The following is a 21,561-nucleotide window of genomic DNA, read 5'->3' as shown; positions in this document are numbered from 1 at the left end:
TGCACCCCATGTTGGGTGTAGAGATTACTTTTAAAAAATCCTAAAGAAATGTAAAATTGTTCCTCATGTTGGCGTCTGCACAGTGGCTTTAGAGCTTCCCATTGTACAGATAACTATAAACAGTTCTCTGTTGATGGAACTTACTGGGTCTGTTTTCCAAAAGAGCTTACCCGCCTATGACACACTAAGAAGGTAAGGTATTTCCTATAATCCCATTTGCCTGGAGGCCTCTGTTCACCTTGGTGCACATCTCCCTAAAGAGCATACTTCAGCAAGTTTATGGCACTTTTGATGTTCTTGGGTTAGCTGGCTTTTTCCAAAGTGGTTTTGTTTTTTAAAGAAATTATTTTAAGAACATGATCTTCAGGGGCACCGGGGTAGCTCAGTCGTTAAGGGTCTGCCTTCGGCTCAGATCACGATCCCAGGGTCCTGGAATGGAGCCCCACATTGGGCTCCCTGCTCGGCGGGAAGGCTGCTTCTCCCTCTCCCACTCTCCCTGCTCATGTTCCCTCTCTCGCTATGTCTCTCTTTCAAATAAATAAAATCTTAAAAAACAAAAAACAAAAAACATTATCTTCAGAGCCACACAAATCCCCTCTTCGGCACTCCTAAGATGCCGAAGCCCAGATAACCTTGAGCCAGTGACTTTCCCTCCCCCAAGCACCAGTTTCCTCTGTGTACAATCAAAAAATAGTGCAACCTCTTAGGTGGTGTGAGAGTTCAGACAGATTACACAGAGAGCGCGCAATGTTGGCTCGTCTATATTTTCATTCCCTTACAGGGATAAGCTCAGTACTAGACAATTTTTTTCTTTTCAGTTAACAGGGTACAAGTGCATGATGACAAAACTGCGGGGCTGCAGTTATTCTGCCATTATGTCCTTGAACATTTCAGCTGTCTCCAATATTTCCACCATTATAAAACAGCGCTGTGATGAAATGTCCAGCAGCAATAATGGGCCAGGTTCCTACTGGGGCAAAGGGCCCGTTGCTAAGGGGGCTGTCGGCGAAGCAAGAAGCCTATTTCCGGTTGCCCTTAGTAAAGATGGCGGGAAGACGGGCGTCACCGCTATCGAACTGCGGCGTCGGTGCCCTCGCCAAACATGGTGGCGTCGTGCCCGCCCCCTTAGCTTCTTCCTGTCTGTTGGGTTAGTCAGTCTTCCTACCTACTAGTTTGCGATGGCGGCAACATTGGCGGCTTCTCGCAGTCTCCGGAACCTGCTGATACGGCGTGAGTCACCTCGACCCCTGGAAGCCCGTTGCTCTGGCGTGCTGTCATAGCCTCCGTAGGGTGGGGTCCCGGTCTGAGCACCTTAAACACAGGGGTGCATATGCTCCCAACCAAAGAGCTCCCTACTTCTTTAAGCCTTTGTCTTACAATTGGGTCGCCGACAGCTTAGTGTTCCCAATGTGGAGTCAGTCCCATGATCAAGGGTCTGAAGGAGGCCTCACACTGAGGCCACTGATAAGTGCACTCCTAATCTGAAAGTTTGTATCCCCCTAAACTGAGGTTTCTTAGGGACCTGTGTTCCCCAGTCTAACATCACTGAGATGAAATGTGTGCCTTCTGCTCTTGAAGGCACTGTGTCCCCAACCTGGGGTCATCAAAGGCTCTTCTTTCCTTTGTCTCCCCAGGAGTGATGGCTCCCACGCCCCAGGGTCTCAGCCTTAGCCTTTGCCCCATGAGCTCCACTGCTCAAGATGAGGCTTCCACAGCAGCCCCCAGAGAAACGCCAGACCATAGCTATGAGTCCCTTCAGGTGACAGTTCCTCAGAAACACATCCTGCATGTGCAGCTAAACCGGCCTGAGAAGAGGAATGCCATGAACAGAGCCTTCTGGAGGTAGGGCCTGCAGATCATGGAGGCCTGCCTGCAGGAGGAGGCAGCGGCTGAGGGCGTGGGCAGGGGTGGGATGTGGGGGACAGGTGACATGAGCGCAGGGGTACCCTTCCAAGGCACAGCCTTTCTCTCCTTGTCCCTCCCAGAGAGATGGTGGAGTGCTTCAACAAGATAGCACAAGACCCTGACTGTCGGGCTGTGGTGATCTCTGGTGCAGGAAAATTGTTCACTGCAGGTACCGGGTACTCTCCACCCCCACCCCTTCCAGTCTCCCCTGCTCCTGGCAATAGAGCAAGGCTTCTTCTTCATTAGGGTTTCAACCAGCTCCTAACTTCCACTTTTATCTTTTTTTTTAATTTTTTAAAAAATACTTTATTTATTTGATAGGACACAGCGAGAGAGGGAACACAAGCAGGGGGAGTGGGAGAGGGAGAAGCGGGCTTCCCGCGGAGCAGGGAGCCCAGTGCAGGCGGGGCTCGATCCCAGGACCCTGGGATCATGACCCGAGCCGAAGGCAGACCCCCAACGACTGAGCCACCCAGGTGCCCTTTTTTTTTTTAATTTAAAACATTCAAGGGGCACTTGGGTGGCTCAGTCATTAAGCATCTGGCTCCCTGCTCGGCGGGAAGCCTGCTTCTCCCTCTCCCACTCCCCCTACTTGTGTTCCCTCTCTCGCTGTCTCTGTCCAATAAATAAATAAAATCTTTAAAAAAAAGGTTTAAAAAACAAAAACACTCAAATGCCAAAATGAGTCCAACAGAACATGACAGGATGATGGACTTTGTCTAAATTTTTTTTTTAAGATTTTATTTATTTATTTGAGAGAGGGAATGAGATAGAGAGCAGGAGAGGGGGGAGGGTGAGAGGGAGAAGCAGACTCCCTGCTGAGCAGGGAGCCCAATGTGGGACTCGATCCCGGGACTCCAGGATCATGACCTGAGCCAAAGGCAGTCACCCAACCAACTGAGCCACGCAGGCGCCCTCTTTTTCTTTTTTTTTTTTAAAGATTTTATTTATTTATTACAGAGAGAGCATGAGAGGGGGGAGGGTCAGAGGGAAAAGCAGGCTCCCTGCTGAGCAGGGAGTCCCATGTGGGGCTCGATCGCAGGACCCCGGGATCATGACCTGAGCCGAAGGCAGACGCTTAACTGACTGAGCCACCCAGGTGCCCCCCTGTTAACTTTTTTACGTGTCCCTTGTTTACTTTCTACCCCTCTCTCCGGTCTCCTTTTGTTGATTTTGTTCGTTCGTACAACAAACACTCCAGTGCTAAGCCCTTCCTGGGTGTCAGGGACCTAGAAACAGGCAGGGAGGCCCTGGTTCTTGGCCCTTGTCCTCATGGAGCTCATGCCTGAGAAGTGAAAGATGGGGCTTCATCGGTGGTGGCGCCAGGCCTGGGGCCCTCACCTTCCAGCTCGCGGCTGTCCGTAGCTGTCTGGTCCCATTTTCAGTAGCAAGACTCTCAAGGCCAGAAAGAAGAAAATGTAATTAGTAGTTCCACCGATAGAATGGAACCACTAATTAAGAAGAAAGGAAAAAAAAAGAGGGAAGTGCCCACACTTACTTACTATCTGCAGGGTGTCTGGACACTGTACACATATTCATTAATTCTCCCTGGAACCCTTCCGGACAGGTGCAATTATCATCCCCCATTTTATGTGTGAAGAAACGGAGGCCCAGAGAGAGGAAGAAACTTGCCCAGTTCCCACAGATGGGAAATGGCAGAGCTGGGATTATTATTATTATTATTATTATTTTTTTTTTGAGAGCGCAAGAGCGCGTGTGTGAGGGCAGGAGAGGTGGGGCTGTGGAACAGAGAGAGTCCCCACAGAGCACGGAGCCCAATGCGGGGCTTGATCTCATGATCCTGAGAGCATGACCTGAGCTGAAATCAAGAGTCAGATGCTGGGGCCCCTGGGTGGCTCAGTCGATTGAGCATCTGACTCTTGGTTTCGGCTCAAGTCAATATCCCGGGGTACTGGGATCGAGCCCCACACTGGGCTCCGTGCTCAGTGCGGAGTCTGCTTGTCCCTCTCCCTCCGCCCCTTTCCCTGCTTACTTTCTCTCTCTCAAATAAATAAATCTTAAAAAAAAAAGTCAGATGCTTGACCGACTGAGCCCCCCAGGTGCCCCTAAAACGTGTAGGACTTTTGTTGATGTATCCGATATTATTTTGAATAATGAATAATGGAGCTAGGATTATGAATGAGATCTGGAGCATTTAGAGGTTCCCAGGGGAGACAGATGGGGGCCTTATCTGTAGTGAGCAGTTTTTTTTTGTTTGTTTGTTTTTTTTGAGAGAGAGAGAGAGGGAGAGAAAGCGCACAAGCAGGGGTGAGAGGCAGAGGGAGAAGCTGGCTCCCCGCTGAGCAGGGAGCCAGACACAGGACTCGATCCCAGGACTCTGGGATCGTAACCTGAGCCAAACACAGAAGCTTAACCTACTGAGCCACCCAGGCGCCCTGCAGTGAGCAATTCTTATCTGGGAGAGAGGACACCTTGGACCACGGTCTGGTCCTTTATCTCAAGGGGTTGCAAAACGGTGTGTACAGGGCCACGTGGGGTAGGTAAACCAGAAAAGCCAGTGAAAGGAGGTGTCGCAAAGTGCCAAGCTGGGCTTGTTCTGGGAGCCCACGTGGGTTCCATTGAGTCACACAGGCTTTGCAGACGTGCTGGCAGGCTGAATAGTCGGGTGAAGGGCCTCTGGGCTTCTGTCTCCTCCCATCCTTGCATCTCCATCAGCTCTAGGGAGGGTCTTACCCTCACTTTCCGGAGAAGAAACCAAAGGCCCAGAGGATGAAGTCGCCCGGCCAAGGTCACACAGGGGAGTCCTGTCTTACCGATAGATATTTACCTCGCAGAAATTCAGCTCTACCTTGAGTCAAAAATCCTCCGGTCTCTCTCATTTAAACAAGCTGCGGAGGCGGCGGAGCCCCAGAGGGCCGGGGGTGTGGCCAAATGTGGGAATGGTTTTTCAGGTTTGTCTGATAGCATTGTTCAGAGGCAAAAGGATGAGAATGATTAACCCCAGAAGGAAGAAAGTGAGGGATGATTCTGCTCAGAACCGCCTCATAGCAAGGTCTCCCTCAGACTAAAAGCCAAAGTCTGCCCCCTGGCCCGTGAGGCCCGCACAGTCTGCCCTGTCACCTTAGATCCCCGCGTCCTCCATGTTCCTCACACAGATCAGGGGCATTCCTACCACAGGGCCTTTGCACCGGCTCTTCCTGACATTTGGAGCTCTCTGATCTCAGGCATCCCTATAGCTCCCTCCCTCGTCTTCTTCAGATCTTCACACAAAAGTCACTTTTTCAGGAGCGCCTGAGTGGCTCAGTTGGTTAAGCATCCCACTCTAATTTGTCTCAGGTCATGATCTCAGGGTTGTGAGATGGCTCCTGCTAAGTATGGAGCCTGCTTAAGATTCTCTCCCTCTCCCTCTGCCCCTCCACCTCCCCCATCCCACCCCCCACCCCTGCTCGTGCAAGCACTCTCTCTAAAAAAAGTCACTTTTTCAGTGAGAGGGTCCCTGACCACCCCATTTAATTTTTTTTTTTAAGATTTATTTCTTTATTTTAGAGAGAGAGCAAGAGGGAGGGGCAGAGGGAGAGAGAGTCCCAAGCAGATTCCACTCTCAGCACCCAGCCCAACGCAGGGCTGAATCTCATGGCCCTGAGATCATGACCTGAGCTAAAACCAGGAGTCAGTTGTTTAACTGACTGAGCCACCCAGGCGCCCCCTGACCACCCCATTTAATATCGCAACAGCCCTCACTGCACGCACACACCCTAACACACTCCATTCCATGTCCCTGCTGTAATTTTCTTTCAGCCCTTGTCACCACCAGACAAAATGTATTTACTTATTCATCAGTCTTCCCATTGAAGGGCAGCTCAGTGTTGTCTGTATTGTCCACTTATTGAGCACCTGCTGCATACTAGGGTCTGTTGAGGCACTGGGAATGCAGTAGTGGACAGAAAGAAACTCCACTCCTGGAGCTCACGTCCTAGAGGGGGAGACAGGCACTAAACGAGATAAGCACACAATTATGTGATAAGGAGAGGGCAGGGACTGAGGTAAGACAGAGAGGGAGGTAGAGGGTGATGGGGCTCTTAGAGGAGGTGACCTTTGATCTGTGGCCTGAACGGAAAGATGGAGCCAGTCTTTCTTTCTTTTTTTTTTTTTTAAGATTTTATTTGACAGAGAGAGTGAACACAAGCAGGTGGGGAGGGGCAGAGGGAGAGGGAGAAGCAGACTCCCCGCTGAGCAGGGAGCCCGATGCAGGGCTTGATCCCAGGACCCCAGGATCATGACCTGAGCCGAAGGCAGACCTTAACTGACTGAGCCCCCCAGGCGCCCCTGGAATCAGTCTTCTGACCATCACTGAAGGAGGGACTGTTGTAGGTAGAAAAACAAGGCCCTAGGAAGGGACTGTGTGGTGGTGTTGATACAGCTGTTGGAGGCCTGTGTGCCCAAAGGAACAGGCTGGAAATGGAGTTCCGGAGGGCTGGTGAGGTCTTGGCACATACCTTGTATTGTCTTCCAAATAAGTGAGGTGGGAGGGGAGAGGAGGCCCTGACGTGCTCATGAGTTCGTTTGGCCACGTGTGGGGAACGGCCAGGGCAGGGCTGGGAGCAGGGAGACCAGGGTAAACTGTTTTAGCCAGAGTGCGGCGTCCGGGAGAGTGATTAGTGGAGGAAAGGTTAGATTTGGGATCGTCTTGCAGCTGGAGCCCACAGAAATTGCTTCATCTCGAGTCTTCCTGAGGAAATGTTACCACCATTGACTCAGGCCAAAACCCTTGTCTCTTCTACCACCTGGCATGATGGTGAAAAGCATGACCTCTGGAGCCAGTGCATGGGTGTGGGCTTAAAATCCCAGTGCCACTACTCACAAGCTGGTGTGACCTTGGGCAAGTGACTTAAACGTCACGTGCCTCAGTTTACCCCCCAGTAAAATGGAGATAGTAAGAGGACCCACCTCATAGGCTTATTGTGAGGATAAAGTGAGTAATGACCCTATAAATGTTAGCTTTTATTTATTTCACACCCCATATGCAATCCCTCGCTAGATCTTGCATGAGCAGCTTTTCCACTGTGGTGGTTTGGGGGTTTGAATCTGCTAAGTCTGAGTTCTGACCTCTAGTTGGGGCAGTGGCGGGGGGTATAGGGGAAGGGGGTGCCTGGGCAGCTACATGAGCCTCCTCATGCCGCCCCACCAGGTGTTGACCTTACGGAGATCGCTTCAGAAATCCTTCAGCCCCGTGGAGATGATGTGGCCCGCATCAGCTGGTACCTCCGTAGCCTCATCAGCAGATACCAAGAGACCTTCAGCGTCATCGAGAAGGTTCTTTGGGGGGTTGGCGGGGCACCTCCCCACACCCTGTCCATCCCTCCTGGACCAACCCTGACCCCACCCTTCCTGTTCCCTTGCAGTGTCCGAAGCCGGTGATCGCCGCCATCCATGGGGCCTGCATTGGTGGGGGTGAGTCTGAGCTACCCACCACCCATCCGGGCACGCACTGTAGCTGCTGCTGCCTCCCTCCCTCAACCAGTGACCTCCAGCCTCAGATCAGTTGCTAGTTAAACCCTGCCCAGAGGCGCAACCCCATCACCTGGGAGGAGGGGCCGGTCCTTGTGGTAGTTTGATGCCCCGGCCTCCCCCTTGCAGGCGTGGACCTCATCACTGCTTGTGACATCCGGTACTGTGCCCAGGATGCTTTCTTCCAGGTGAAGGTGAGCCATCTTGAGCTGCTTCCTCGGATCCTGCTTAGAGGTGGGCGACACGTGGCAGGGCAGGGGCAGAGCGGCAACAGAGCAGGTTAAGGGGGTGAGGGTGAAAGTGAGAAGGGAGGGCTTCGTGGAAGAGTTAGTCAGAACTGAACCTGAAAAAGTAACACTTCGGGGGCCCCTGAGGGGCTCGGTTGGTTAAGCATCCAACTCTTGATTTCGGCTCAGGGTCATGAGATTGAGCTCCACGCATTGGGCTCCGAGGTCAGCGGGGAGTCTGCTGGGGATTTTCCCTCTCCCTCTGCCCTTCCCCCTGCTCTCTTTCTCTCTCAAATAAATAAATAAATCTTAAAAAAAAAAAAAAAGTAACACTTTGGCCATGAGGGAAGTCAAGGATAGGCCATTGCAATCCATGTGGGGTTTGGATTGCCCCTCCATTGGGGCAGCACTGTGGAGCGGACATTGCCTTCCACTGGCGGCGGCGATTTCCACCAAGAGCCCCGTGGCAGTGAGGGGGTCAGATGGGCAGGGTTCGAGGGCTTCCCTCTGCGGATAGATGTGACCAACCTCGACGAGTTGGGAAGGCAGAGGAATTGGGAGGTGAGCTGTGTTCTAGGTTGAAGGAACCAAGTACTGACATGATGGCTCCTCCCAGGAGGTGGACGTAGGTTTGGCGGCTGATGTGGGAACGCTGCAGCGACTGCCCAAAGTTATCGGAAACCAGAGGTGGGTGGAGGAGCCCGAGAGGGGACCGCAGGGCATCTGCTGGGCCCAGGATGACTGCAATCCCCTGATCCGCCCTGCCCTCTTGCAGCCTGGTCAACGAGCTGGCCTTCACTTCCCGCAAAATGATGGCTGATGAGGCCCTGAGCAGTGGGCTGGTCAGGTAGGAGCCGCGGCCTGTGCGGGTTAAGAGCTCAGGGGCAACCTGGGCAGAGCCCTTTGGGTCCGGGTGTATCCTCGCGGCATTACGGGGGTACTTACTTTCTCTGGGTGGTCAGTTCTTCAGGCTGCAGTCCAGTGCCCTGCTCTGATTGGTTCATTTCACTGGGCGGTTTTCTGCTTTCTACTGTGATTGGCCACTTACTCCTCCGTGGGCGAGACTCCCTCGCAGACTGCCGCCTCCCCGCCCTCCCCAGTGACTGGTTCCTTTCATCCGCAGCCGGGTGTTCCCAGACAAGGTGGGCACGCTTGATGCAGCCTTCACCCTGGCGGCCGAGATTTCCACCAAGAGCCCCGTGGCAGTGCAGAGCACCAAGATCAACCTGGTTTACTCCCGCAACCATTCGGTGGCTGAGGGCCTCAACTACATGGTAAGGCTCTGCGGCCAGCCAATCACAGCCCTTCTCTGGTCCCAGAGCGGCCAGTCAGGGCCCAGCAACCCTCTGCAGGCCTTGTCCTCTGATTGGTGCGCTGCTGTCTCTTCCCTGTTTTTCATTGGCCCAACTCCAATCTTTCCCCGCCCCTGCCATTACACTCCACCCTCTTTGTCCAGGCCACCTGGAACATGAGCATGCTGCAAACCCAGGACATCGTGAAGTCTGTCCAGGCTGCCATGGACAAGCAGGAACTGAAGAACGTCACCTTCTCCAAGCTCTGAGAGCTGCTGAGGCCCAGGGCCTGGCCTTGCCCCACCTCATGCCCATTTCCTCATCCATAGAGAAGGAGAATTAGTAAAGATGGTCACCTGGTGCTTTTTCCCTTGGTCTCCCCCGTTTCTAACCTTATAACCGTGACTTCCTCATGCTCAGGGCCTTATCTTCACCCAAACAATAAAGCAACTTAATGCACCTGGTGTCTTTATTGGAAAGAAAGGAGAGGCTGAAAGGAGGTACGACATCCCTGGGGGCTCCCAGGACTGCCTGCTGTGCAGAAGGTTGGGGATGGAGATTTGACCAATGGGAACGGAAGCCAGCAGGCGCTGCCCATTCAGAGCTGGCGGTGGGCGGGCCAGGGCCCATAAAATGTCTGGCGGGCTTGAGCAAGCAAAAGTCATGTGGCTTCCTCTGGGCTGGAAAGCTCCAGATGGTCTCCCTGCCCGCTCCAGACTTGAGGGCGGTTCACTCTGCCAGGCACCCACTGCCCCAGTCTGGCTCGAGTTCCATTGCTACCCAATCTTGGGCCAACTGCTTCATTTTATTTTATTTTTTATTTTAAGTAGGCTTCAGCCTCAAGGTGGGGCTTGAACTCACCACCCTGAGGTTAAGGGGTCACATGCTGTACCAACGGAGCCAGCCAGGTACCCCTGTCTCTTTTCTTTGAACTTCACGTTTTCATGTCCACATATAATCCCAACCTCCTGGGTTTATATTTGGAATGAGTGCAAGAGGCCAAGGATGAATTTAGTGCCCTCTCTACTCCAAGTCCTGTTCTGAGCATTTATTATCTTAGTGATTCCTTTCCAGGCTTCTATGAGGTTTATACTATTAAAATCCCCATCTTACAGACGGGCAAATGGGGAAATTGAGGTTAAGGCACTGAGCCAAGACAAAACAGCCAGGAAGGGGCTGAGGCAAGATTTGAACCCAGAACCTCTGGCTCCAGAAATCATGACTGAAACCATAGCTACAGTCAAATGTACATGGGTCGGGCACGTAGTGGGCATGCAATAAATGTAGGTCCTTTCCTAGTTCCTAGGGGTGTCCAGAGCACCCCGTTCCTCCCTGCTTTCACTTCCTTCCGTGGCCCATCTGTCATGGGCCACTCCTGCAGCCTTGCCCTGCCCAGCCCTCCTGGTCTTCACCTCCCTCTGCTAACGAAGGTCTGGGCAGGCTTTTATGGGCTCTGATAAGGCCCTGGCAGGCCCAAAGTTCATTAGCACTTCCTCTTTGCAGAAGGGCCTAAAGTATCCCCCCCCCGGCCCCCCGCTCCGGCCTGATCTGGGTGTGTCCCCCCCCTCACCCCAACCCCCGGCCTAGCCCAGCTGATCTGGGTTCTGGCTGGTGACCAGTGAGGCTAGCAAGAGAAGGGACACAAGGGGGTGCCCTAGAAAAAGATGTGAGCCTGGGATACCCAGAAGAGGAAGCCCACGGACCCTGCCTAGCCAGCCACTCCCTTTTCCTCAGGTATAAGAGCCACCCACCACCTGCCGCCCGCCATCATTGCCTGCTTTGCATCTCTTCTCACTGGACAAGCCACCAGCCCAGCCTCTCAAGATGGCCTATATCCCTGCACCTGGCTACCAGCCCACTTACAATCCGGTAAGACGGCGACCCAGGACCTAACCACGGGTCCCAGCTTAGCGCCACCCTGACCCCCCCACACACCAGTTTACTCTCACCCCTTGGAGGGTGATCTTTGGAGGTGCCCACCCCACCCTGGAGTCTGATTCAGCCCTGAAGCTTGATTTGCTCCTACCCTGACCCTCGGGCTACTTATGTCCATCCCTGACTCTTGGCCCTCTTCCCCTTCACGCTGACCCCTCACCCCTGGTGTCCTCTCCCTTGCGAATGAGAGTGGGGGGCTTCTCGGTGAGGGGGAAAGGCTTACCAGTCCCCTTCCACAGACTCTGCCCTACAACCAGCCCATCCCGGGTGGTCTCAGTGTGGGAATGTCTGTGTACATCCAAGGAGTGGCCAGCGAGCACATGAAGAGGTAAGGTACTCCCCCGCTGCCAGGTGAGGCTGGGGCGGTGCCACAAAGAGGGGCTACCATCCCTAATGCAGGAGGCCTTCTCCCCTTCCTCCACCGTGCTTGGGAAGGTGACTCTGGGCCACGGTACCCAATAGCCAAAGACCAGCCCGAGCCTGGGACGTCCAGGGCATGGTGACAGGAACGGGGAGTCTGGGGGCTGGGGGGGAAGGGCAGTGAGGGAGGCTCACCACCAGAGGCAGCCCAGGAGTTGGGATGTCGGATTGGAACTGCTGGGTGTGATAACAAGAATTCAGACCACAGGCTCAGAGCCGGCCAGCTCTGTGACTGCCCAACTGTGTGACTGGGAAACCTCTCTGTGCTTTCTTTTCCCATCTGTAAGATGGGATTGCTTTGAGGATTCCATGTATAAAACATGGAGAACTGGAAAGGAAGCATTAAAATAAGTCTTAGCATTTTTTTATGGCCTTAAGATGGTGATGACAATTGAACTGACCTCAAGGCACCGTTGGGGGTTTTTGTTTTGTTTCTTTTTCTTTCTTTCTTTCTTTTTTTTAAGATTTTATTTATTTGAGGGGCGCCTGGGTGGCTCAGTCGTTAAGCGTCTGCCTTCGGCTCAGGTCATGGTCCCGGGGCCCTGGGATCGAGCCCCACATCGGGCTCCTTGCTCGGCGGGAAGCCCGCTTCTCCCTCTCCCACTCTCCCTGCTTGCGTTCCGTTTCTCTCTGTCAAATAAATAAATAAAATCTTTTTTTTAAAAAAAGGTTTAAAAAAAAGATTTTATTTATTTGAGAGAGAAAGATAGAGCACAAGCAGGGGGAGGGGCAGAGGGAGAAGCAGATTCCCTGCTGAGCCCGGAGCCCGATGCAGGGCTCGATCCCAGGACCCTGGGATCATGACCTGAGCCGAAGGCAGATGCTTAACGACTGAGCCACCCAGCACCCTGGCACTGTTGTTTCTTTATTCATCGTGGTTTTTTTTTTTTTTTTTTTTTTTTGCTCACTGAATGCTCACTATGTGCCTAGCCACTGGGGACAGAGCAGTCCCCAGGACCAAGATCTCTGCTCACATGGAGCTGACATCCTAGTAGGAGAGAAGAAAGATAAAAATCAAATGTGCAGGGTCCAGTGGTGCTAAGTGCTATGGAGACAAATAAACAGGGAGAGGAGATGGGGAATGGATGTGGGGGGGGGGAGAGGGGCGTGGCATTGTCCCTTTAAATAGGGTAGCCGGGGAAGGCCTCTCTGGGAAGGGAACACTTCCGCAAAGACTCAAAGGAGGGGGGGAGGGAGCCTGGGAGTAGAGACCAGCAGCAAGAACAGCCGTACAAAGGCCCTGAGGCAGGTGTGTGTTTGCCCAGTTAGAATAACTTCAGGGATGCTGGCATGAGGGGAGGTGTGGGTGGTGCTCTGACTTGGCTGTTCATTGGGTCCCCCTGGCTGCAGGTGGGGAGTGGCCTGGGGGGTCAGGGTGGCAGCAGAGAGACCTTAACGGATATATGTAGGGTTCCTAGGACAGTGTCTGGCCCATGGTGAAGGAGGAAATGCAGGAGTCCCAGTTGCCAAGTTGGGAGAGGCTGGGGGCGGGGGCGGTGCGGTGGCCTGGTAAGGAAAGGGAGAGAGGGAATGCATTGCCGAGGGAATCTGCCTCCTGAACTTCAGGGGCACTGCCCACCCCCTCCTCTCTAGTGGCAACAGTGGCCAAGTGTGTTGTCCCATTTTGTCTTCGTCCCCCAACCCCCTCCCGCCCAGTTCAGGGACGTGTTCCAGGACCTTGGAACAGGGTAGGTCAGGGAGGGCTTCCCGGAGGAGGGCCCCATGCTCGGGCAGGTGGGGCCAGGGGGAACAGCCCTTCCTGTCCCGCCAGGTTCTCCGTGAACTTCGTGGCGGGGCAGCATTGTGGAGCGGACATTGCCTTCCACTTCAATCCCCGCTTTGATGGCTGGGACAAGGTGGTCTTCAACTCGCAACAGGGCGGCAAGTGGGGCAGCGAGGAGAAGAAGCGGAGCATGCCCTTCCGCAAGGGCGCGGCCTTCGAGCTGGTGTTCATGGTCCAGGCGGAGCACTACAAGGTCTGAACTCGGGGGCGGGGCCTCCCCTCCTCCCTCCCCCCTCCCTGTCTTCCATCTGTCCCTGCCCTTCCTCCTGGCCCCTCCTCCCTCCTCCGCCTTCCCTCTCCCCACCACCCTTCCTACCTCACTTTTCTCTTTTCCTTCCTTCCTTCCTTCCTAGTAAAACATTTTTCTCCTAAAAAACATTCTTTTTCCTCTTGTTTCTCATTCCTATTCCTCCACGGGGGATAGCTTTCTAATGTTTCATGTGTCTCACCTTGTTCCTCCGTGTTCTTGCAAAATGCATATTTTTGCTATTTTTTTAAAGGTTTTATTTATTTATTTGGGAGAGAGAGAGAGCGAGCGCACACACACACACACACACACGCGCGCGCGCGCGCGTGAGCAGTGGGGGAAGGGCAGAGCGAGCGGGAGAAGCAGGCTCCCCGATGAGCAAGGAGCCAGACGGGGGGAGCTAGATCCCGGGACCCTGGCTGGGATCATGATCTGAACCACCCAGGCACCCTATTTTTGCTATTTCTTCTGGTGAACTCTGAACACACACAGAAGGAAGAGAGGGCACAGCCACCCCCTGGTCTCCTTGGCCAGCTCTGGGTCCCTTTGCCCTCACCCTTCCCCTTGCATAGGATGTAAGCACTGATCCCAGATATCGTGTTATTCAGAAATATCTCGAGTTTCGGGAGCACATGATGCCACTGGCCCACGGAAAACACTGACCGTTCTTCCTCAGCGCCCCCACATCCAGTCAGAGTTCCGACCACCTCATAAACACCTTAACGTTTCTACACTTGGAACCAGGCGCGGATAAGGCCCACACGTTGTGATTGATTACTATTATGCAAGCATTTTTTTTTAATGGGTTATTGAAGAGTGTGGGTCATGTGTACCCAGCTCACTGGTTCTCCATGGAGAGAACACACACCTGTGGAACCAGCACCTAGGTCCAGAAACAAGCCCTCCAGCCCCAGAAACCCTTCATGTCTCTTCCAGTCTCCTTATCCCCAGGGGTGGCCTTTATCCTGACTTCTCTTGGCCTGGATCTCTTCCTGTGTCTTTATTTTATTATTATTATTTATTTATTTTATTTTACTGCATGGATCCCAGAGCAGGGCTTGAACTCACAACCCTGAGATCGAGACCTGAGCTGAGGGGCGCCTGGGTGGCTCAGTCGGTTAAGCGTCTGCCTTTGGCTCAGGTCATGATCCCGGGGTCCTGGGATTGAGCCCCGCGTCGGGCTCCCTGCTCAGCGGGGAGTCTTCTTCTCCATCTCCTCTGCCCCTGCGCATGCTTTCTCTCTCTATTTCTCTCAAATAAATAAATGAAATCTTAAAAAAGAAAAAAGATAATTAGGCAAGGCTCTACAGAGGATTTCCAGAACACCTTTGACATGCCTGGCTGGGTTTTAATGTTCCCAACAATCCCAGAGCCAGCCTCCATTTTACAGATAGGGAAACAGAGGCTCAGGGAGGGAAAGTGACTTCCCTGAGGTCAGACAGCCCACACGTCATCCCTAAGGTCAGACAGCCCACACATCAGAGCTAGACTCAGGCCCAACTCATTTGGTGCCAAAACCAGGACTCGGACTGGATCCTCTCTGGATCGCTATCCTGACTAAATTCTCTGTTCTCTTCCATCTGCCAGTCTGTGAGCTGACTTTTGACCCTGGCTTGACCTCTGACCTGTGGACTCCAAGATTCCCCATTCTGTGGCTATCCAGCTCCCCTCCAAGACTGCAGTCCAAGTTAAAATGATCGTTGCTCCCTACTTCCTGTGTCTGCCTTCCCAAGGTCCTGGGTGCTGACTCTGGCCTTACCCCTGCCCCCCAGGTGGTGGTAAATGGAAATCCCTTCTACGAGTTCGGGCACCGGCTGCCCCTACAGATGGTCACTCACCTGCAAGTGGATGGGGACGTGGAGCTTCAATCAATCAACTTCATCGGTGGCAACCCGCGCCCAGGCCAGGTGTGTGGTGTCTCCCTCTCTTATGCGCCCTGCTTCCTTCCTTAATCCAGGCCCACATTCATCTGTGTCCCAAGCACCTGCTCTGTGCCAGGGGCCGCAGACCCAGAGGCAACCGACCCCGTCCACTGGGAAGACGTTTCACCAGATGGTGTTGGCTGCAAGCGGTCAGGGCAGGGATGGGAGACAGACCCGAGGTTTGGGGAGGCCAAGGGAAGGGCTTCCTGGAGGAGGAGGAGGAAAGCCGTAAGCTGAGTCAGGAAGCCAAGATAAGAAGGGACAAAAGCCACAGGAACCACAGGCAAGTTCACGAGCAACTGCCTAACATGGCTAGTCACCAAGAAAGTCACTTCGAATCACAACGAGATGCCGCCCACACCCGTGGGAAGCGCTGTCCAGAGAAAAGCGCACAACAACAATTGTGGGCGAGCCTGGGGACCGGCCCACACTCCCCTGGAAATGGCTGGGAGCAGACATGCCCCCGGCGACCTAGAAACCCCACTCCCAGGGCCACGGTGAACAAACAGCCACCAAAACAGCCACAGCAGCCCTAGCCTCCCGCCGGGCGCTACACTCCCCAACCCGTAAGGCCCCCCCGACCCCCACGCTCGATGATCCTCGGGCCCATTGGGACAGATGTGGGAACTGAGGCGCAGAGAGCTTAAGTAACTTGCCCGAGGTCATGGAGCTGGTGAGTGGCAGGCGGGGGTCTGTGCCCAGATGAGGGACCAGCAAGAATGGAATGTCTTCATCCGCGAGGAGCCACGGGCCTGTGGATGTTCATTTGACCATGGTACTTCATCCATGCACTTGAACAAGAAAAACGACAATAAGGCTATTTTGGAAGGGCCTTCAGAATCGCTGGCTTAAAATGGAAGTCAAGGAGATCGCTGGGAAGAGGAGGGAACCGAGAGAACAAATGGATATAACTTACGGGGGCGGGGGAGGCCTTCCAAGCCCGCACCTGTGAGAAAGTGCAGACAAGAGAAAACAGAACAAAGACAGGGAGAGACAGAGACTGAGAGACAGGAACAGAGACACACGCAGACTTGAGCGAGCCTGAGGCCGGCAGGGGAAAGGCACGGCTGCTCCCTGCCCCAGTGCTGGGCACCAAGAGTGAGGGCCAAATCCTGACGGGGTGAGGTGAGCAGGGGCATCTGTGGTGTGGGCTGGGAGGATGTTCTGGGGAGTATCCGTGTTATGGAAGCTGCCAGGTTGAGGGGGAGGAGGGGGCGGATGAGGGCTCCCAGACAGGCGGGAGCAGGATGAGGGAGGTAAATAGAATTTACCAGGCCTGCCCTAAAGGGGTGGAGTGTCACTCTGCTCACTGGAGTTCATGGCAACTTCCTAAACATGGCAAGTTCTTCTCCGCTCATAAGCCACCAGGTGCCACTCTTTGACCCCCGAGTTCCTTTGGACGGGAGTGGTGGGGCTGCCCTGGGCACGCATCCTTGACACCCTCCAAGCCCTAATTTGGGGTCTCCCTCATTGCCTGCCTGCCTTCACACATTCTCTTTGTGTCCACAGACATCCCCGGGAACTCCAGTGTACCCAGTAAGTACCTGCTGAGGGGCGGTGGGTTTCTCCTCGTGGTGGGGGTTTGGTGGCATGAGGAGGTCTTGGGGCAGCCGAAAGACCCCCAGCCCCCCTCACCATCTCTGCCTTCGATCCATCTGTCGGGTCCTGGACACACCCACCAATAGCCAAGTCAGCTGCCTGTGAAGTGGGAGGGTTGTGGGGCCATTTGGTGGGGGGGGAGGGGGGAGAGAAGTGCAGGGGCCAAGGAGGTCGGGCCCCCGAGTCATACCCATCCAGCGCCCAGAGATGTGCCTACATGTAGTCAGTGTGCCGTAAATATTTGTGGAATGTTATAGGCTAATATCTCTCCTTCCTCACTTCACAGACCATGGAGGGACCCCCAATCTTCAACCCGGTAAAGTGTCCTGTGGGAGTTTAGGGCTCTGTGGCAGGCAGTTTGTGGGGAAGCAGGAACTGATGGTGGGGAGGGGGCCCTGACCACTGGGGCCCTGAGAGGGTGGGAAATAGAGTGGGCAGAGGGTGTTGGGTTGGGAGGTGGGGAGAGGCTGGAGTTGGTGGCCGGAGCGGGGAGGGGATGGGGGTTGGGGACATTTCCTAGGAGTGGGCACCCCTCTCTGAAAATTTGTCCCTGCCTGGCTTCTGGTGACCTGAGAGATAATAGGACCTCATGTTCTCTTCCTACAGCCTGTGCCATTTAGGAAGAGTTTGCAAGGAGGTCTTACAGCCCGAAGAACCATCATAATCAAGGGCTCCATACCCGCCATGGGCAAGAGGTACACAATCTAGACTGAGGTGGGAATCCTCAGCCCCCTTCCTCCCTCAGACCCCCCGGGGGTCTGGGCCCCAATCCCCTTCTCCCTTGGAGAACCAGGCACTGACCCCCCATCTGACTCCCACCTCTGTCCCTCTCTGCCTTCAGCTTTGTCATCAACTTCATGGTGGGGTCCTCAGGGGACCTGGCTCTGCACATTAACCCTCGTCTGACCGAGGGTCTCGTGATTCGGAACAGCTATCTGAATGGTTCATGGGGGTCCGAGGACAGGAAGATCTCCTACAACCCATTTGGTCCTGGGCAATTCTTTGATGTGAGTCTGGGGTCCCCTTCCCACCCCCCTTCCCTCCAAAGCCTCTGTCCCGGCCCTGGCCTCAAGCCTGCCCTCTCTCTGCAGCTGTCCATTCGCTGTGGCATAGATCGTTTCAAGGTGTACGCCAACAGCCAGCACCTCTTCGACTATCCCCATCGCCTTTCGGCCTTCCAGAATGTGGACGTGCTGGAGATCCAGGGTGATATCACCTTGTCCTATGTCCAAGTCTGATCTATTCCCAGGGCCACAACTCTTGGGAATACAGAGGGAAAGGTCCCACAGGACTCCCTTCTAAGCCCCTAATAAAATGCCTGTGGGTGTCTCATGAGTGTCCGTGACTCCGTTCACCTCCCTCACCGGTTCCTTCCTTCCTTGATTCAATCATACACTGTCCATTCAACCATCCAGTCAACTGTCCATCCATCCTCCCATCACAATAAATCCAGGAATATCCCAGACACAGATCTTGGGATTTATGTGTATCAGCTTGTTCAGTCCTCACAAAAAGACCAGGAGGTGGGAACTATTATTATCTTCCCTCTGGAAAAGATGAGGAAACAGGCAAATTAAAATAAAGCAAATTGCCCAAGGTCACACAGCCCATCAATGGCAGAACGAGGATTCAAATCAAGGTGGTCTGGCTACATACTTAATCGCTATACAGCCTGTTTTTCCACCCGTCCATGCATCTGCCTCTCCATTCATCCATCTCAACATCCATCAATCTCTCCAAATATCCATCCGAGCATATGTTCATCCATCCATCTAAACATCCAACCACGGGCACCTGGCTGGCTTGGTTGGTGAAGCAAGCAACCCTTGATCTCAGAGTTGTGAGTTTGAGCCCCACGTTGGGTGTAGAGATTACTTAAAAAAATTTTTTAAATCTAAAACATAAAAAAAAAAAAAATCCAACCATTCATCCACTCACCTGTCCATCTCGCTCTCCACCTATCCAACTATTTGTGCACTCATTCGCCAGCCAACCCTTCAACCATCCATCTGACCATCCATCCATTCAAATTTCTAACCATTGATTTATTTACTCATCCATCCGTCTATCCATTCAGCCATCCTTATACCCAACTCATGCATTCATCTCTTCATCCCTCCATTTGTCCATGCAATTCTCTGCCTTCCGTCACATCCATCCATACATCCTCCATGTGCCCATTCATCCCTCTGTTCGGCCATCCACTTCTTCATTCTCTATCCTGTCATCCATCCATCTCTTTAGGATCTATTCTTCCATCCATTTGCAACTCTTTGTCCATTCGTTTATCATTTCATCTCTCCATCTGTCCACTAACCATCTGCCATCCATCCAATTGTCTTCTTACCAAGTCAGTCTTGGTTGATTCAATCATGTGTTCACTTATTTACACTTTCATTCACCCATTCATACATTCTTTTATTCATTCACTCACTCGTTCACATATCCATTATTCAGGCATTTCTCAGTGTCCATTCATTCGTTCATTCATTCTGTTTACTGTCTCATTTATTCTTCTAATCTAGTTCTCAAACTTAGCTGTACATTCCAATCATCTGGGGAGCTTTTAAAAAATATTGATACCTGACCCCAATCCAGACCATTATTAGGTTAAACCATATGCATATGCCATTTTTTGTAGGGTAAAGGCCAATAATTTTGTATGTTCTAGCCTGGTAAATCAGTAGTGGGTCCTAGGCACCAATATTTTTCTTAAACTCTCCAGATGATAGAATCACAGCAAATTGATCAAAGCGGTAGAACCGCTTTGGCAAACACTGACCAAGGATGTTCTGTGGGCCCTCAGACCTGGGGTGGATCCTGGGGAGGTTGGGAATGGAAGAGGGCTGACCTGGGCAGCCTCCAGTCTGAGATGTTCTTTTCTTCCTTCTCGGCCACGTGGGAGTGGAGACTACTTCTCCCTTTTGCTCCCCTCTCTCCCTGGGCAGTCACTGACCAGGGTGGCATGTCCCAGGGATAGCAGTGGAGAGACAAATCAGTAACAGAGCCTGGAGGGGCTCAGGGAGAGGGGCTGAGCCGGAGAGGTCATGTTTAGTTTTCTATCGATGCTGCAACATGGTTGAAGAAATAATGGCTGCAAACTTACTAAAGTTCTTGAAAGGCATTAATTTATAGATCCAAGAAGCTCAATGAACTGCAAGTAGGATAAACACAAAGAGAGCCACACCTAGACCCATCATAGACAAACTGCTGGAATAAAATAAAAGAGAAGGCTTTGAAAGCAGGAAGTGAAAACAGCTCATCACGTAGAAGGGAACAGAAGTACAATTAACAGCTAACTTTTTGTAGAAACGGTGAAGATCAGAAAACAGTCGAATGATTCAAAGTGCTGCCAAGAGAAAAATAAAACTGTCAACAAATAATTCCATATTCCACAAAACTATTTCAAAACAAAAGCAAAATAAAGACACTCCCAGATGAACAAAAGCTGAGAATTCATTGCTAGCAGAGCTGCTCTCTAGGGAATGCTAAAGGAAGTCCTTCACGATGAAAGAAACTGACCTCAAGCAGAAACTCAAATCCACAGAAAGAAATAAAGAGACCCAGGAATTATAAGTATGTAGATAAATACTTTTTAATTGTATAAATATATTTTTTCTGTTTACTTCTTTTGATTTCTTCCCCCCCTTTTTTTTTAGTTTTTAGTTGTTATTTTGTTTTTCTTAGTAATGTCTACACCCAACATGGGGCTCGAACTCGTGACCCCAAGGTCAAGAGTTACATGCTCTCCTGACTGAGCCAGCCAGCTGCTCATCTTTTGATTTCTTTTAAAATATTTTAGGGCGCCTGGGTGGCTCAGTTGGTTAAGCGACTGCCTTCGGCTCAGGTCATGATCCTGGGGTCCTGGGATCGAGTCCCACATCAGGCTCCCTGCTCAGCGGGGAGTCTGCTTCTCCCTCTGACCCTCCCCCCTCTCATGTACTCTCTCTATCTCATTCTCTCTCTCAAATAAATAAAATAAAATATTTAAAAAAAAATAAAATATTTTATAAGGAGGGCGCCTGGGTGGCTCAGTTGGTTGGGCGACTGCCTTCGGCTCAGGTCATGATCCTGGAGTTCCAGGATCGAGTCCCGCATCGGGCTCCCTGATCAGCAGGGAGTCTGCTTCTCCCTCTGACCCTCCCTCCTCTCATGTGCTCTCTCTCTCTCTCTCATTCTCTCTCTCAAATAAATAAATAAAATATTAAAAAAAATAAAATATTTTATAAAGAAGACTATAACACTATATTGTAGCATATACAGCATATCTGTATGTGATCATATTTGACAATAATAGCTCAGAGCGGAGTGGGAAATAGAGGTATATGGAGCAAAGCTGCTACATTTTACTGGAATTCAATCAGTATTAACTTAAACTTGACTGCGGTAAGTAGGGCATCTGAGATTACTTAAAAATAAAATCTTTGTTATTTTTTTTTTAAGATTTTATTTATTTATTTGACAGAGAGAGATACAGCGAGAGAGGGAACACAAACAGGGGGGGAGGGAGAGGGAGAAGCAGGCCTCCCGCTGAGCAGGGAGCCCGATGCGGGGCTCGATCCCAGGACCCCGGGATCATGACCCGAGCTGAAGGCAGATGCCTAATGACTGAGCCACCCAGGTGCCCCTGTTATTATTTTTTTAAATAAAATCTTGGGTGCCTAGCTGGCTCAGTTGGTTGGGTGTCTACCTTTGGCTCAGGTCATGATCCCAGGGTCCTGGAATCGAGTCCCTGAGCAGGAAGCCTGCTTCTCCCTCTGCC

The 21,561-nt window shown here is 52.3% G+C and overlaps 2 protein-coding genes across 4 annotated transcripts; both read left to right on the top strand.

Annotated features, from left to right (window-relative positions):
- Positions 1-1,141: 1,141 nt before the first annotated feature.
- Positions 1,142-9,352, top strand: ECH1 (enoyl-CoA hydratase 1). The gene is made up of 10 exons (XM_028090662.2): positions 1,142-1,230; positions 1,635-1,842; positions 1,986-2,074; positions 7,055-7,179; positions 7,269-7,317; positions 7,504-7,568; positions 8,218-8,288; positions 8,377-8,448; positions 8,725-8,875; positions 9,058-9,352. Exons 1-10 carry the CDS (start codon positions 1,179-1,181, stop codon positions 9,160-9,162), a joined length of 987 nt encoding a protein of 328 aa, XP_027946463.1. The 5' UTR covers positions 1,142-1,178; the 3' UTR covers positions 9,163-9,352.
- On the top strand, positions 9,309-18,131 carry LGALS4 (galectin 4). 3 transcript variants are annotated; one of them, XM_088027592.1, is made up of 11 exons: positions 9,309-9,393; positions 9,721-9,801; positions 10,628-10,762; positions 11,068-11,156; positions 13,126-13,224; positions 15,051-15,185; positions 16,710-16,736; positions 17,086-17,115; positions 17,406-17,494; positions 17,641-17,806; positions 17,891-18,131. In XM_088027592.1, the coding sequence occupies exons 1-11, from the start codon at positions 9,348-9,350 to the stop codon at positions 18,035-18,037; spliced, it is 1,044 nt and encodes a 347-aa protein (XP_087883718.1). In that variant the 5' UTR covers positions 9,309-9,347; the 3' UTR covers positions 18,038-18,131. The 3 variants fall into 3 exon arrangements, with proteins under 3 accessions (XP_087883718.1, XP_027946464.1, XP_027946465.1); XM_028090663.2 differs by lacking the exon at positions 9,309-9,393 and having other exon boundaries at positions 9,458-9,801; XM_028090664.2 differs by lacking the exons at positions 9,309-9,393; positions 9,721-9,801 and having other exon boundaries at positions 10,634-10,762; positions 13,020-13,224.
- The last annotated feature ends 3,430 nt before the right edge of the window (positions 18,132-21,561 follow it).

Source organism: Eumetopias jubatus, unplaced genomic scaffold, assembly GCF_037043125.1.
Source record: "Eumetopias jubatus isolate StellerSeaLion01/CBP00866 unplaced genomic scaffold, mEumJub1_p1.0 scaffold_10, whole genome shotgun sequence".
NCBI classification, from domain to species: domain Eukaryota; kingdom Metazoa; phylum Chordata; class Mammalia; order Carnivora; family Otariidae; genus Eumetopias; species Eumetopias jubatus.
The sequence above is the reverse complement of the archived record's forward strand: the minus strand, read 5'-3'. Positions and strand labels throughout refer to the sequence as shown.